The 13,942-nt window shown below is 35.3% G+C and overlaps 1 protein-coding gene across 1 annotated transcript in view; it reads left to right on the plus strand.

Moving 5' to 3' along the window:
- The window catches only part of AFG2A (AAA ATPase AFG2A), a 325,989-nt gene that overhangs the window by 3,983 nt on the left and 308,064 nt on the right, over window positions 1-13,942 (plus strand). The window contains exons 2-8 of the mRNA XM_077770901.1: window positions 1,367-1,488; window positions 2,979-3,136; window positions 6,613-6,671; window positions 7,290-7,928; window positions 8,836-8,965; window positions 9,232-9,288; window positions 12,172-12,295. Of these exons, the coding sequence (XP_077627027.1) occupies window positions 1,367-1,488; window positions 2,979-3,136; window positions 6,613-6,671; window positions 7,290-7,928; window positions 8,836-8,965; window positions 9,232-9,288; window positions 12,172-12,295 (1,289 nt within the window). The remainder of the gene's footprint in view (window positions 1-1,366; window positions 1,489-2,978; window positions 3,137-6,612; window positions 6,672-7,289; window positions 7,929-8,835; window positions 8,966-9,231; window positions 9,289-12,171; window positions 12,296-13,942) is intronic.

Below are 13,942 nucleotides of genomic sequence, written 5' to 3' on the forward strand. Positions count from 1 at the left end.
GTAATTTTCAAGAGGGAAGGGTAATTTATTGAGGTTTAGAAAGAAAGAAGTGGCAGAAAAGTGAACATTGTGTCTTCAGAAGAATGCTTTGGTGTTATTAAGTAAACTATGTAAGAGACCTAATACTCATAGGAAAGTTGAATTTCTTTTCAGCCTTATATTACGAAATATGCTTATTTTATAAATGTTCAGTACTGTTAATCTTAGCTCTGTGAGATGCTTTGTTTTTCTCAGCTGATAACAGAAAATAAATACGTTGTGTAGTTATTTTGTAGTAGCAAAAAATAAGTATACTTCATGATTTTGTTTTTATTGACTTAGTTCCTTTTAAACTCAAAATATCTTTTTTTATTATTATTAAGGAACACCAATATTAGAGAGCTATGATTGTGGTGTATGTCTAATAATAAATTTTATAACAAAGTTTGTGACAGCCTAACATTTCATAAGTGTTTCATTGATTTTGTGCTGAAAAGTAAAATGCTGTGTAGCCATCTACTATGTTCACTGATATTATGGATATTTATTATGCAACTGCTGTATTTGATGCACTCCTAGGCATTGGAGATACAAAGATGGATTTGACCCAATTGTTGCCAAAGCAGCCCATGGTTTAGGAGAAAGTCAGACTGTAAAACAAATGTATATTATGATGATAAATTTTAGTATCTGGCAGCATAGGGTGCTGAAAGAATTGGAGGAAGGACCAAATGTGTAGTTGAGGAGGTGGCTGGGTGTTAGCACATCATTTTCAGAGGTTGCCAGCTGGGCTGAATTCAGGTCCCCTTCCTTGGCCAAAGTTGAAAATACTAAATGGTCATTTTGGTTAGTGTGTACTTGCCTAAGGAATAAGACCTGTGTTACTATTTTATCCATGTGTTCCTGGGATTAGAAAAGAAAACTCTGATTGCTCTCATGTAGATCAGAAGTGGAATTGTAACTTAACTCTACAGAACCAAAAGCCAGTTCCCCAGCTCAAGCTTTTGAATACTAGTAGTCAACTCAACTTAGAATCTGTAGTCAAAAGGTTGCTATGCAAGTATGAAAAGGCCTGTTGCAGGTATGTTCTGTTCTTAATGAAGTTAGAGATTATTTTTCTTAAAATATGGAAATTAACACCTACCCTATAAGACATTCTTTTTTAGTTAGCACTCATATTGTCAGTCAGTGGACCTTTAGAAAGGTTTGGTTTTAAGTCTTTTCATTAAAATAAAGAGGATTGGAACTGTGGTTTCTCCAGGGTATGGTAAGAGCATTCATTTGGTTATGTGGATAGAAGATTTTTATTTACTCCTAATAGAAAGCAGACTTTAATTTCAGTAGTTATAAAATAGTACGCAAATAATTTTCTTTCCCTTTTTGGTAGATGACAAAGTTCCTACAACATTACAAAATTCCCTTGTTCAACTTGGACTCAACACTATGAAATCTGCAAATATATGTATAGGTCGACCGGTGTTGCTTACCAGTTTGGATGGAAAACAAGAGGTAAGAGTCTTTCCTTTACTTAGTTTAGAAAGATTTGTGATGTTTTTTATTTTAGTTTTCCACAAAGTAATAAAGAAAAAACTATATATATTTAAATGTTTATTTATTTTTGAGAGGCAGAGCACAAGCAGGGGAGGGGCAGAGAAAGGGGCAGACACAGAATCTGAAGCAGGCTCCAGGCTCTGAGTTGTCCACACAGAGCCTGATGTGGGGCTCGAACCCACGGACCATGAGATCATGACCTGAGCTGAAGTTGGACGCTCAACTGACTGACACACCCAGGCGCCCCCGAAAACTATATTTTAAATGATCCTCACATCTATATAAACTTGTCCTTCCTTTGATGTCTATGAGTACCCTGGAAAAAGTAGCCTCTAAAATATAGAGACTGGCCTTTTCTCCCAAGGTGGTGACACACACACACTAGCAGCCCTGTCTCCTCCAGTTTGTTAATTATATTTCTTCATAGAAATGTTATTTGGGTGTATGAAAGTCATCTTTTTTATAAACAAATATTTGATTACCTTTCCTGTTTTCAGCTCTTTGTTCTTGTTGCTCTTCATTACATTTGAGGCTCGGAACCTAGGACCTTTCCTGGATCATTTTTGGCAGGTCGACCTTCTTCCCTGCTGCCGGCCTATGTCTCTGTTCTGTCTTCTGCTGCTTCATCAATCAGTGTTCTCTCATCCAGCGGTGTCCTCTGAAAGTGATTTGAAATCAGTTATGTACTGATGGCACACTTCTCATTCTTTTCATTATTCTTAAAGAAAAAAAAAAGAAAAAAGTTCTTTACTGTGTCTCGTGGAGACTGCAAATGTGTGAACTCAGCCCACTATCTAGAGCTGGAAATCTTTGCTTCTCTTCCTTAACATTTAAGTCTGGTGAGATCCAGGTTCCCGTGAAGCTGATGTGCCAGCTCCTTCCCTACTTCGTGGATGAAGTTTATGCTCCAGGCTGGGTTACCTTACAGTTAGCTTGTCTTTAGTATTTTGTCCCATTTTCTTCTTATTATATTTTCTTCTTATTTTCTTCTTATTATATGTTAATGCTTTAGTCTCTTTTCGTAAATTACCTTTCAGATCTTCTACCATTTTCACTGTGGGATCATTCCTAATCCTTGCAAAAAGATGAAATTAAATATTTATTAAAAGTTTCTTGGGGGCACCTGGGTGGCTCAGTTGGTTGAGCATATGACTTCGGCTCAGGTCATGATCTCACAGCTTGTGAGTTTGAGCCCTGCATTGAGCTCACTGATGTTAGCGCAGAACCCGCTTTGGATCTTCTGCTCCCTTCTCTCTCTCTCAAAAATAAATAAATCCTGAAGAAAAAAAAAAAGCTTTTTGTAACTTTTGTCAGATTGTAAGTCCTTTAGAGGGATGAAGACTGTTTTGCAGATCCATATACTTAGTTGTGCTTAGTTTTCTGCCTTATAAATTAATGATCTATGAATGTTTATTTTCTCATATTTTTATTTCCTGTGTTCTGGGCAGGTCTATACGGCCTGGCCTGTGGCAGGATTTCCTGGAGGCAAGGTTGGCCTGAGTGAAATGGCACAGAAGAATGTGGGTGTGAAGGTTGGTGATACCATTCAAGTCCAGCCTCTGTTGGGTGCTGTGCTTCACGCTGAGGAAATGAACGTGGCACTCAGGTTTGGTGCTTTTCTTTTGTGACAGTCTGGATCAGTACTGCTCAGTAGAAATAGGACAAGAGTCACAAATGTGAACACATATATAATTTTGCATTTTTTGGTAGCCCCATTTATGAAGGAAAATGAAGTTGGTGAAATGTTTCATTTAATGTGTAATTTAGTCATTATTTGAATATGAATGATTAATATTTAGTATTAAACCAATTATTGTAAGATTTTATTTTAACTTATAATAACTATAAAAAATTATTAATAAGTCTTGAAAATCCAATGTGCATGTTATACTTGCAGCACATCTCAATTTGGGCTAGCCACATTTAAGCGTTCCATAGCCACTCGTGGTGAGTGGCAAGTGGGTCTACTGTGTTAGTCAGTACAAGCTAGATGACTGCTACATAATGTGTGGACTAGAGGCTCTAGTGCCCTGTGATTAGAGTCTGCCCTGATATATTTGGTGAGAGGAATTATTACTGATGTATATTCAACGGTAGTTTTCATCTTGGTTTGCAGTGTAATCAGAGATGTTGTAAAGGAGGGAGTAGATTACTGTGAATAGGCAGGAAATAAGTTTTAATCAAGACTGTTTAAGCAAAGTACCTGAGTATTTTAACTCATTGATTATTCAATCTAATAAAACCAGTTATATTTATTAGATTTTGAAATAGTCCCTCATCAAAGACTAATTGTTTGAATCACCTTATCAATATAGCTAAAGTATATCACCCATTGTTTTGGATATTCTGTTTGCATATTCTGATAGTCTTAGTTTGCTTATTCAAAATTTGTTTTAAAAGAAGCATCTTTTGATACTTTAATACTACCTTATTAACCATTTTGGGGATGTGTTTACTTAATATGCAAGAATCAGAAAACATTTTTCAGTCATTAGTTTGATTTCAAAATGTTTTCTTCTCTTTTGATACTTTTGTAGATTTCAGGTTGGAGTATTAGCATATTTTTTTTCTTATAAACCAGGAAACTTTTTTCAGAGAACTTAATAACATTTTAGGGAACAGTAAAATACAAGGAAGAGGGGAAAAGAGAGCTCAGCATGTGTTGTGCACCAGCTGTGATCTAGCACACATGTGTGTGCACTTTTTCCCTCTTCTCTCATTTAATCCTCTGAACATCCTACCCGTATTTATCCCTTTCTTAAAGATAAGGAAATGGCCTGAGTGAGAAGTAACTTACCCATTATTTTATAGGTTAGGTAGTAGTTGTACACCGATTCAACAGTATTTATCTTGATTTTGAGACAATGCTGCAGGTTGTGGTCATCAGTTGATTGGATTTTGATGATCTGGCTTGTGTGACCTCTGGAGGGCGCAGTAGTCTTAGGTGATAATGATAGCCTACTATACAGGGACTGTTAAGTGTTTTAAATGGAAGCTTGGTTTTTACAGTTTTATTTTTAAAAAATCTTGTGTTTTAAATGTGGCAGCAGAGCTTAGACAAGAAACTTAATTTCCAAATAAATCAGTAATTTTAGTCTGCAGATTATATACCCTTCGGTTGCTTTTGAAAAATTTTATTAGTAAGCTTAGAGCTCCTTCTAGTGGAGGTTATTTTGTCTGTACCTATTCAGTTTTTAAATGCAAAACTTATTGAATATTTCTACCATTCTTATACACATTTGTGAATATCTTCTATTCAGAGTTTAATAAATAGGAATGATTTAAATATAACTGGTTTCAGAGTTCTATAAACAGAAGTGAATTTAAGCATTTAAGGAGATACAATTTCCTTTGTAGTTTATACATGTATTTAATTTGAAATTTCCTTCGTGTTCTATTTTTTCTCTCTATATGAATACACATATGAGTATGAGTGATTCTCATTATTCGTGCTAAGTATGTTCTATAAAGGTGCTGTGAATACTGCATTAACTATGTATATCTATATTTAATGTTACATATTTATGTTTAAATACATACTTAACATATGTTATATATAATAGTATATGCTAACGACATTAATATGTTTAGTGCATATTTAGTATAAAAACATATATGTATCTTACATTATAATCTCAAGACAACTCAGTCTGATAGATTTTCACCTCTTTATTTTATAAAAGAGAAGTGGTTGAGAAGTGTTGAATGACTTGCCTGAGGCCACCTCACTAACAGATACCAAAGTTAGGATTCAGATCTGCAACTGGCCCATGAGCTGAACCGTTTGCTGTACACTGCACAGCCTCCTACCATCTCCGCTCTCCATCCTCTTGTCTCTGAAACAGTTAAAGCAAGAGTCCTTTTCCAACCTTAGCTAGGAAAGTGTTTAGTGACTCCGTCGTTTTGCCTGCTCTACACATGTCCATGAATGACTAAAAGCTCTGCTAGTATTGATTTGAGGGTTACAAATAAATTGTAGCAGGTGCGTGAATCTGCAAATAATGAAGTTGACACTATTGGTTTTGTTTGTTGCTCATAAAGTGACTGGAGAACAAGGGTTAGAGTTGGACCAGATGGGTCTGCTAATATACTGCTTCTAGAGCTAAACTATCACTTTTCCACCATTCTCTGGCAGATCTCACAACCGTAGGCCTCCTCTGCTGGAATGGGCTACTTACATGTGGGGAAGAAGGAAAAATGTACCTATTTTGAGAACTGTCCAAGAGTATGTTTCTTCACAAGTATAATGATTTTTAGATGTACCTACTTCTTATACTCAAGCAATCCTCCTGAAAGACAATCATTAGTCAGAAGAAGGGGTTCTCATTTTTCCTTAGGCATGCCCTGTCTCCAGAATAAAATTACGTTACACCATTACTCTCCCTTTTTCTTGTTTCATAAACCTCTTCAGGTAATGTCCTATTAGGACTTAATTTTCCTGAAAGATAATTTCTAAATTATAGAATGGGAGTGAAGTAAGCTATGAGTAAAAGCCTTTCTCCAAGCTAGGCAATTTCAGAAAAGGGACAGTTAATTTAGATCAGTGTTTCTCAAATATTGTTGGCTATGACAAACACACACACACAAAATACATTTCATTATTTCATTGTCATCCAGTATATGAATATACCCAAAGATATGGTGCACATATGTACTCATGTGTGTACCTGTATACATGAGTATATAGATGTGTATATATATGTATGTATAAGAAAGCAATCCTTTTCTAAGCAGTATTTACCCTTTCTATATGTGATGTACTTTTGACATTTTGTATTCTATTAAAAAATACTATATGGGATTGACTGATATGATTTCATGATCCACTAATGGATAGTACTCTATATTTTGAAGAACATTGATTTAGGTCATTAGGACACCAAATTGCAAATCATTTTTCCATGGCTATAAGAAGTATCTGAAAAGTGTAAATCATCCCAGAATTGTATAAACCATTTCCAGGTTGTAAACGAATTATTCTGTAGATTAGTTCTGCATTACAATTGTGGATATGTAATTTTATGTTACGTTTTAGTTTCTGGTGTACTCGATGCTGATTTCTGTTTCTCCCACTCTTTACAGTGACAAAAATATGGATATTAATGAAGAACAACTGACTGGTTGTCTTCTGAGAAAACTAGGTGAGAGACATATTTTAAATAGTTTTTTAAATTGTGAGAAGCAAGATAGCAGTAAATAAAGTAATGTGTCTTTGAGGTCTTGTATAGATCATAGTTTTCTTCCACATAATGTGGAGGATGTTCTTCTCAATGAATTACTGTCCTTTTGAGATAGGAGTTTTTTCTTCCCAATTAATTGATTGTCAGTTGAGCAATGGAGAGAATACATGACTTGCCTATGGACAAAGTCAATGTTAGAACTGAGACTTTTAACCCTTGAGCTCTTGGTCTTTCCTATGAGAAATGTTACCTTGGAGTGTCAGGTATGTGTACCATTTTAGGTGAGTTTATTATTAGATATGGAATGCCTGTCTATGTGTTGACATAGTTGATAGAATCCTAGATGTATTGAGTGTAGAGGGTTTTAAAGAGTTAGCTTATCCTTCTGTCTCCAGATAGTGCTCTGTCAAATGGGAATATTAAGTTGTCTTTTTTACGGCAATTATTTTATTAATACACGTATCTTTGATTTAGTCTTTCAGTCAGATAGTTTTGTTAATAGATGGAATAAATTGCTATTTACACATTAAATGGGTAAGAGTTATGCTAACATATATTTTTTTAAAAATTATTTTCTAGATGGCAAAATTGTTTTACCAGGCAACTTTTTGTATTGTACATTCTATGGACGACCATGCAAGTTGGAAGTGTTGAGAGTGAAAGGGACAGATGGCATGCTATTGAGAAGACCTCAGGATGATTCCAATGCCCAAGGAATGGCCTGCGAACAGCCCAGCATAGAAACTAGTACCCTGGATGTAGCCTTACAGCTAAGCCAGTTAGAACTGGAAGAGCCTCAAGATCCAACATCAAGCAGTACTCCTTGCAAACCAGTAGATGACAGAATGATAAATAAAGCTAGTGACATTTTGTTGGATGTTACACAGAGTCCTAGGGACAGCTGTGGACTTGAACTAGCAGAAGTCACAGGACTTAAATGTAGTTTTGAGTCGGCCAAAGAGGGAAATGAGCAACTTGTCAATGAAGAGAGATTGCTAAAGTCAGCCTATGTGGGAGCAAAGTGCCACACTGATATTTTTTATTTTATTTCTTCAACAACGAGAGTGAATTTTACAAAGATTTGTAAAAATTCAGAAGGGCAAGACAACCAATTCAAAGTAACTTATGACATGATAGGAGGCTTAAATAGTCAGCTGAAAACAATTAGAGAAATAATTGAATTGCCTCTCAAGCAGCCTGAACTTTTCAAGAGTTATGGTATGATTTCTTCAGTGTATTGCACCCAGAAGTATTAACTTCTAAAAGCATTTGGCTCATTCCACTTACGTAATAATTGCTCACTTTCTTTTCTTGTTTTTCTTTCCTGAGTGGTAGGGATGGTAGGAGATGTTAGTTGCTTTGGGAGATGCCAGTTAAACTGTGAACCTTTTTCCATGCTTGATGTCTTTAGATTGTAATGCGAGTTAGCTACAGCCTTGTCTCTTCTAATTGCATACTTCCACAGTTGTTTGTAGTGGATCTAGAATTAGTATTTTGTCATTCTGGATCAGCTGTAATAGCCAAAGAAGTAGACCAAACATTCAGATATGTTGGATAAAACTTCTTTGTTAGGAAATGTAGCTGTGTGCAGATCTCTTTGCATTAAGCAAGTGGTTAAGGGAGTGATTGGCTCCTAAGAAACTCAGGGATTCCCTTCTGTGGTAACTGACCAGATCCTCTACATATATTTGGTGCCTTTTCCTTTTTCATGAGTCTCTCTCTATATGGAATGAATTCTTGGATCAACATTTTGCTAGTAACATTTATATAGTCTAAGATGGTTAGTTGGATGAAAATTAAGATTGATGGCTTGTTTTAGATGCCCTTGTTCTTGTCTGAGCTTTGGTTCTGATCATTGAACTGTGCTGTGTGGGATGGGGCATGGCAGTTTTGTGGGTGTCCAGCCAGTTTTTCACCAGTTGGCCTGGCCTGGTTGGGTCTACAGAGAGAGAAAAAGTCATTTCTGGAGATCAGTGTTTGGGCCAATTAGTATATTTTGTGGGGAAGGGGCAAAGTCAAAAGGTCTGACTCTTACTTTTGTGATACAAGGTAAATTTACAACTCATGCTTGCAGTCATATGATAGAAACCTAGTAATGTTGAATACAATCTTCTTTTTCTTCTAGGAATTCCTCCACCTAGAGGAGTGTTACTCTATGGCCCTCCAGGTACTGGGAAGACCATGATTGCTAGGGCTGTTGCTAATGAAGTCAGAGCCTATGTTTCTGTGATTAATGGTCCTGAAATTATAAGCAAGTAGGTGCATAATTTAATAGAATAAATGGTTTTATTAAATACTTCTTAAATGTGTTTCAAAAAATGCATAGCATTCTCTCTGAATATTTCGTATGTTGAAATACTTTAAATTTGCTTTTAATTGTGTATAAAAATTAAGTTTGGAAAATAATTTTTGAAAGTAGTTTTAAGTATTCTGGAAATATTTGAAAAGTCAGATGAGCTTTTATAGACAAAACTTTAAAAACACTAAAAGTTGTTCCTTAAATGTATTTTATTTGTTACAGATTTTATGGGGAGACAGAAGCAAGGCTCCGTCAGATATTTGCTGAAGCCACTCTACGGTATTCTTTACATTTAATATTGGTAATTAGTAGTCAGGGGTATATCAATCAAAGTAGAGTTACTAACACTGTATGAGGCATGAAAGAACAGTACAAAAATAATACTGATACCACTAGAAATGATTGTGAATCTAATGAAGTTGTATTTAATGTATTTTTATCTAATATTGTTTTGAAAGTTTGATAAGTGAGTTACTGAATTACATACAGTAGAAGAATTAAAACAGATAGTAAATCATGTGATTTTGCTTGAGTATGTAAATTTATGATTTTCTTTCTTTAAAGTATCTAGGGTACTTAGATATATCCAGTTTATCTAGTTGCCTTAGTAGATTGTATTATAGTAGTTCTTTATGCTTAATTTTTTTTTTATTATAGTTTGCTTCAAATTGATAAATATGTTTCTTTGGAAACAGTTCTATTTGATTATTTCTCAGTTTAGGCTACCTATTACACTGCAGTGAGTATAAGAGTATGGTCTATATGGTTTAATGTAATGTTATTCATCATAAGGCTGTCTTTACCACTGTTTTGGTATTTAACTTACTGTAATTCTATGCTCATCAAAAGAACTTTCATATTTAAAGTTTTTTTTCCCCCAGAGAAGCAGATGAAATAAGTAGTTGGTTGTCCCAATACTAAAAATTTGAGTACCAGTGGCATACTTTATTATGTAGTATGTTTTTATTGTTATATTCCTGGCTGTTGAAGCTTTCTATTGTGAGGGAATTCACATCTTTTTATGGAAGAACTTATCAACTTGAGAGTTCTTCTCTAATAGGCTAAAAAAAAAAAAGAGTGCAAGCATTTGGAGTTTCTTTTTTTAATGTTTATTTTTGTTTATTTTTGAGGCAGAGTGCGAGTGGGGGAGGGGTGGAGGGAGAGGGAGACATAGAATCCAAGTAGGCTCCAGGCTCTGACCTGTCAGCACAGAGACCTATGCGGAGCTTGAACCCATGAACCATTAGATCATGACCTGAGCTGAAGTTGGACGCTCAACTTAGTGAGCCACCCAGGCACCCCGCCTCCCAGTCCCTTTCTTAAATGTTTATTGGAATTTCTGTTCCTTGGACTTTACACCTGCTCCAAGGGACATCTCTGTCCTCATCTTCTGAATTGTTGCAGTCATAACAATTTATTGGGCATTAATGGGCAACTTTTGTTTGGGTATAGACTCATGAACAGTAGACCATTCTCAATAGTCCGCTTTTTATTAAGTTCAGATCTGTTAGGATATGATATTGGTCAATTAATAATTTTGGCTACAATTAATCTAAGGTTTTTCAGTTTAACATCCCTATTGCCTTTGTCTTAATATTATTAAGTCCTAAATTTGATACATTACATTTCCTTTTATTAATTAAGTTTTTATTTTAATTCTAGTATAGTTTACAGTGTCATATTAGTTTCAGGTGTACAGTATAGTGACTCTGCAATTCCATACATCACCCATTGCTCCTCAGGATGATTGTCCCCCTTAATCCCCATCACCTATTTCACCCTCTCTCCCTCTATTTGTTTTCCTTTGCTCATTTGTCTTGTTTCTTAAATTCAACAGATAAGTGAAATAATATGGTATTTGCCTTTCTGTTACTAACTCATTTCACTTAGTATTATACTTCGTAGCTCCATCCATGTCATTGCAAATGGCAAGATTTCATTCTTTTTACGGCTGAATAATATTCCATTGTGTATTAATACCACATCTTCCTTATCCACTCATTTATTGTTGGACACTTGAGCTGCTTCCATAATTTGGCTATGGTAAATAATGCTGCTATAACATAGGGGTGCAACCATCCTTTGAATGAGCATTTTTGTAGTTTTTGGTAAAAGTCCAGTAGTGTGATTGCTGGATTGTAGGGTAGTTCTGGTTTTAACTTTTTGAGGAACTTCCACAGTGACTGTACTATGTTGCATTCCCGCCAGCATGAGGCATGAGGGTTCCTTTTTCTCCACATCCACATCAGCACTTGTTCTTTCTGATGTTTTTGATTTTAGCCATTCTGACCAGCAGGGGTGATATCTCATTGTAGTTTTGAAATGCATTTCTCTGATGATAAGTGATGTTGAGCATCGATTCATGTATTAGTTGGCTATCTGTATATCTTCTTTGGAGAAATGTATGTTCATGTCTTCTGCCCATTTTTAGTTGGATTATTTGTGTTTTGGGTGTTGAGGTGCATCAGTTCTTCTTCTATTTTAGATAATAACCCTTTGTAGAATATGTCATTGCAAATATCTTTTCCCATTTAGTAGCGTTGCCTTTTAGTTGTTGATTATTTTGTTTGCTGTGCGGAAGGTTTTTATTTTGATGTATTCCCAATAGGTGTTTTTTGCTGGGGGTTTTTTTTTTCTTTTTTTTTTGCCCCTTGACTCAGGAGACATATCTAGAAAAATGCTTCTCTGGCCAATGTCAGAGAAATTACTGCCTGTGCTTTCTTCTAGGAATTTTATGGTTTCAGGTCTCATATTTAGGTTTTTAACCCATTTTTGAATTTATTTTTGTGTANATATTCCCAATAGGTGTTTTTTGCTGGGGTTTTTTTTTGTTTGTTTGTTTGTTTTTTGTTTTTTTGTTTTTTTTTTTTTTTGCCCCTTGACTCAGGAGACATATCTAGAAAAAATGCTTCTCTGGCCAATGTCAGAGAAATTACTGCCTGTGCTCTCTTCTAGGAATTTTATGGTTTCAGGTCTCATATTTAGGTTTTTAACCCATTTTTGAATTTATTTTTGTGTATGGTGTAAGTTTCATTCTTTTGCATGTGCATTTCAGTTAAGAATTTAAAAGTACTCTGTTTCAGTCTTATAATTGGAATGCATTGTATGAAATTTAAAAATCAAATATATATTAAAGAACTCATTTTATGTGTTTGTCTTTAGGCACCCATCAATTATTTTTATTGATGAGCTGGATGCGCTTTGTCCTAAAAGAGAAGGAGCTCAGAATGAAGTGGAAAAAAGAGTGGTAGCGTCACTGTTAACACTGATGGATGGTATTGGTTCAGTAAGTATAGCACCAGTATTGATTCTGTGTAGAAAACGGTTGACTCTCAATAGTATGTATGTAGTAGCAAAAACTATCAAATATGTCTGAGTTTTGGAGTATTCTAGGATAGGGAAAAATATTAGCCATAAAAACTAGAGGAGAGAGGCCTAAAATAATTTTCTTCAGAAATCTTAGTAACTTCTAGAATAGTATACTTGCTCTGTTTTTCTGGTATATAAAAGAATATACCATGATGGACTTCTTTTGTAATAAATGATATTAACTTAAAAACGAGAAACAAATTTCAGTAAGGAAGATGTAGATAGATTTTAGAGGATTTTATTGAGAAATTTCATGAGTAAGTCTTCAATACTTATTTATTGATTCTTTTGGGGCTTTAAGTTTGACAAGTGAAAGGAAAGAAAGAATAATGAGAAATATGTTTGTGCAATATTTAAATCTTTTTATTTATTTTTATTTTTTAAATTTTTTTATTATTATTTTTTTTAATGTTTTATTTATTTCTAGGAGAGAGAGAGAGAGAGAGAGACAGCTTGAGCAGGGGAGGGCCAGAGAGAGAGGGAGTCACAGACTGAAACAGGCTCCAGGCTCTGAGCTGGCAGTCAGCACAGAGCCCGACGCGGGGCTCAAACCCACGAACCGTGAGATCATGACCTAAGTGAAAGTCGGACGCTTAACCAACTAAGCCACCCAGGCGCCCCTTAAATCGTTTTTTAATTAAAAAAATTTTTTAAGGTTTTTTTATTTTTTGAGAGAGAAAGAGAGAGCAAGCTGGTAAGGTCAGAGAGAGGGAGAGAGAAATCCCACGCAGGCTCCACGCTTTCAACACAGAGCCAGATGCGGGGCTTGAACTTACAAATCATGAGATCATGACTTGAACTGAAACCAAGAGTCAGATGCTTAACTGACTGAGCCACCCAGGTACCCCTGTTTCTGGAAGGTTTAAAAAGGAGCTACCCATGTTACCAGATTCTCTGGTAGGGCATTCACTTGCATATTATAAAGACTATACTGCTTATGAAAGGAAGATCCATAGAAGTAGAAGCAGGAATGAAGAAAAATTCTTTCAGACCCCTGACAGCCATTCACCAGAAGAATACATTTCTTATGCAGGATTGTAAATAACATGTTTTGTAGAGTCATAAAATGTTAGAAACAAAAGAAATTTTAGAAATCATGTAGTCCCAAGTCCTTTTGCACATTGAAAAACTGGTCTTTTAGAACTTTTTGTTTTTCACTAGCTGTTGGTAAAAACTAAACGTGAAAATAACGTGAAGGTTGGCTTTTAAGTCTCCATTATATGCTAACATGGGTTATAATTTTAACAGTAACATTAGAGAAGAGTTGAAACCTGGAGGAGGCTGGATGCCCACCTCGTTCTCAGTTTAGGTGCAGTAACTAGGTGTGACCATGTCCCAGGTTTGCTTTTGCATCTTTAAAATTGGAAAATTCTGTAATGTTATCATGTTGGAGCAGGTAGGGCTCTGAGGACTGACTTACAGTAACAACACTCACGAGAGACATACATAAACTGGGATGCCAGTTTTGTCTATTTACAATAAGAATATAATTATTAAGCCAACCAGGTATCTTTGTTTATGGATGAATCTTTTCATCTTGAAGGCAAATATGTATGGAGAGCTA

Source organism: Crocuta crocuta, unplaced genomic scaffold (genome assembly GCF_008692635.1).
Source record: "Crocuta crocuta isolate KB4526 unplaced genomic scaffold, BGI_CrCroc_1.0 scaffold331, whole genome shotgun sequence".
NCBI classification, from domain to species: domain Eukaryota; kingdom Metazoa; phylum Chordata; class Mammalia; order Carnivora; family Hyaenidae; genus Crocuta; species Crocuta crocuta.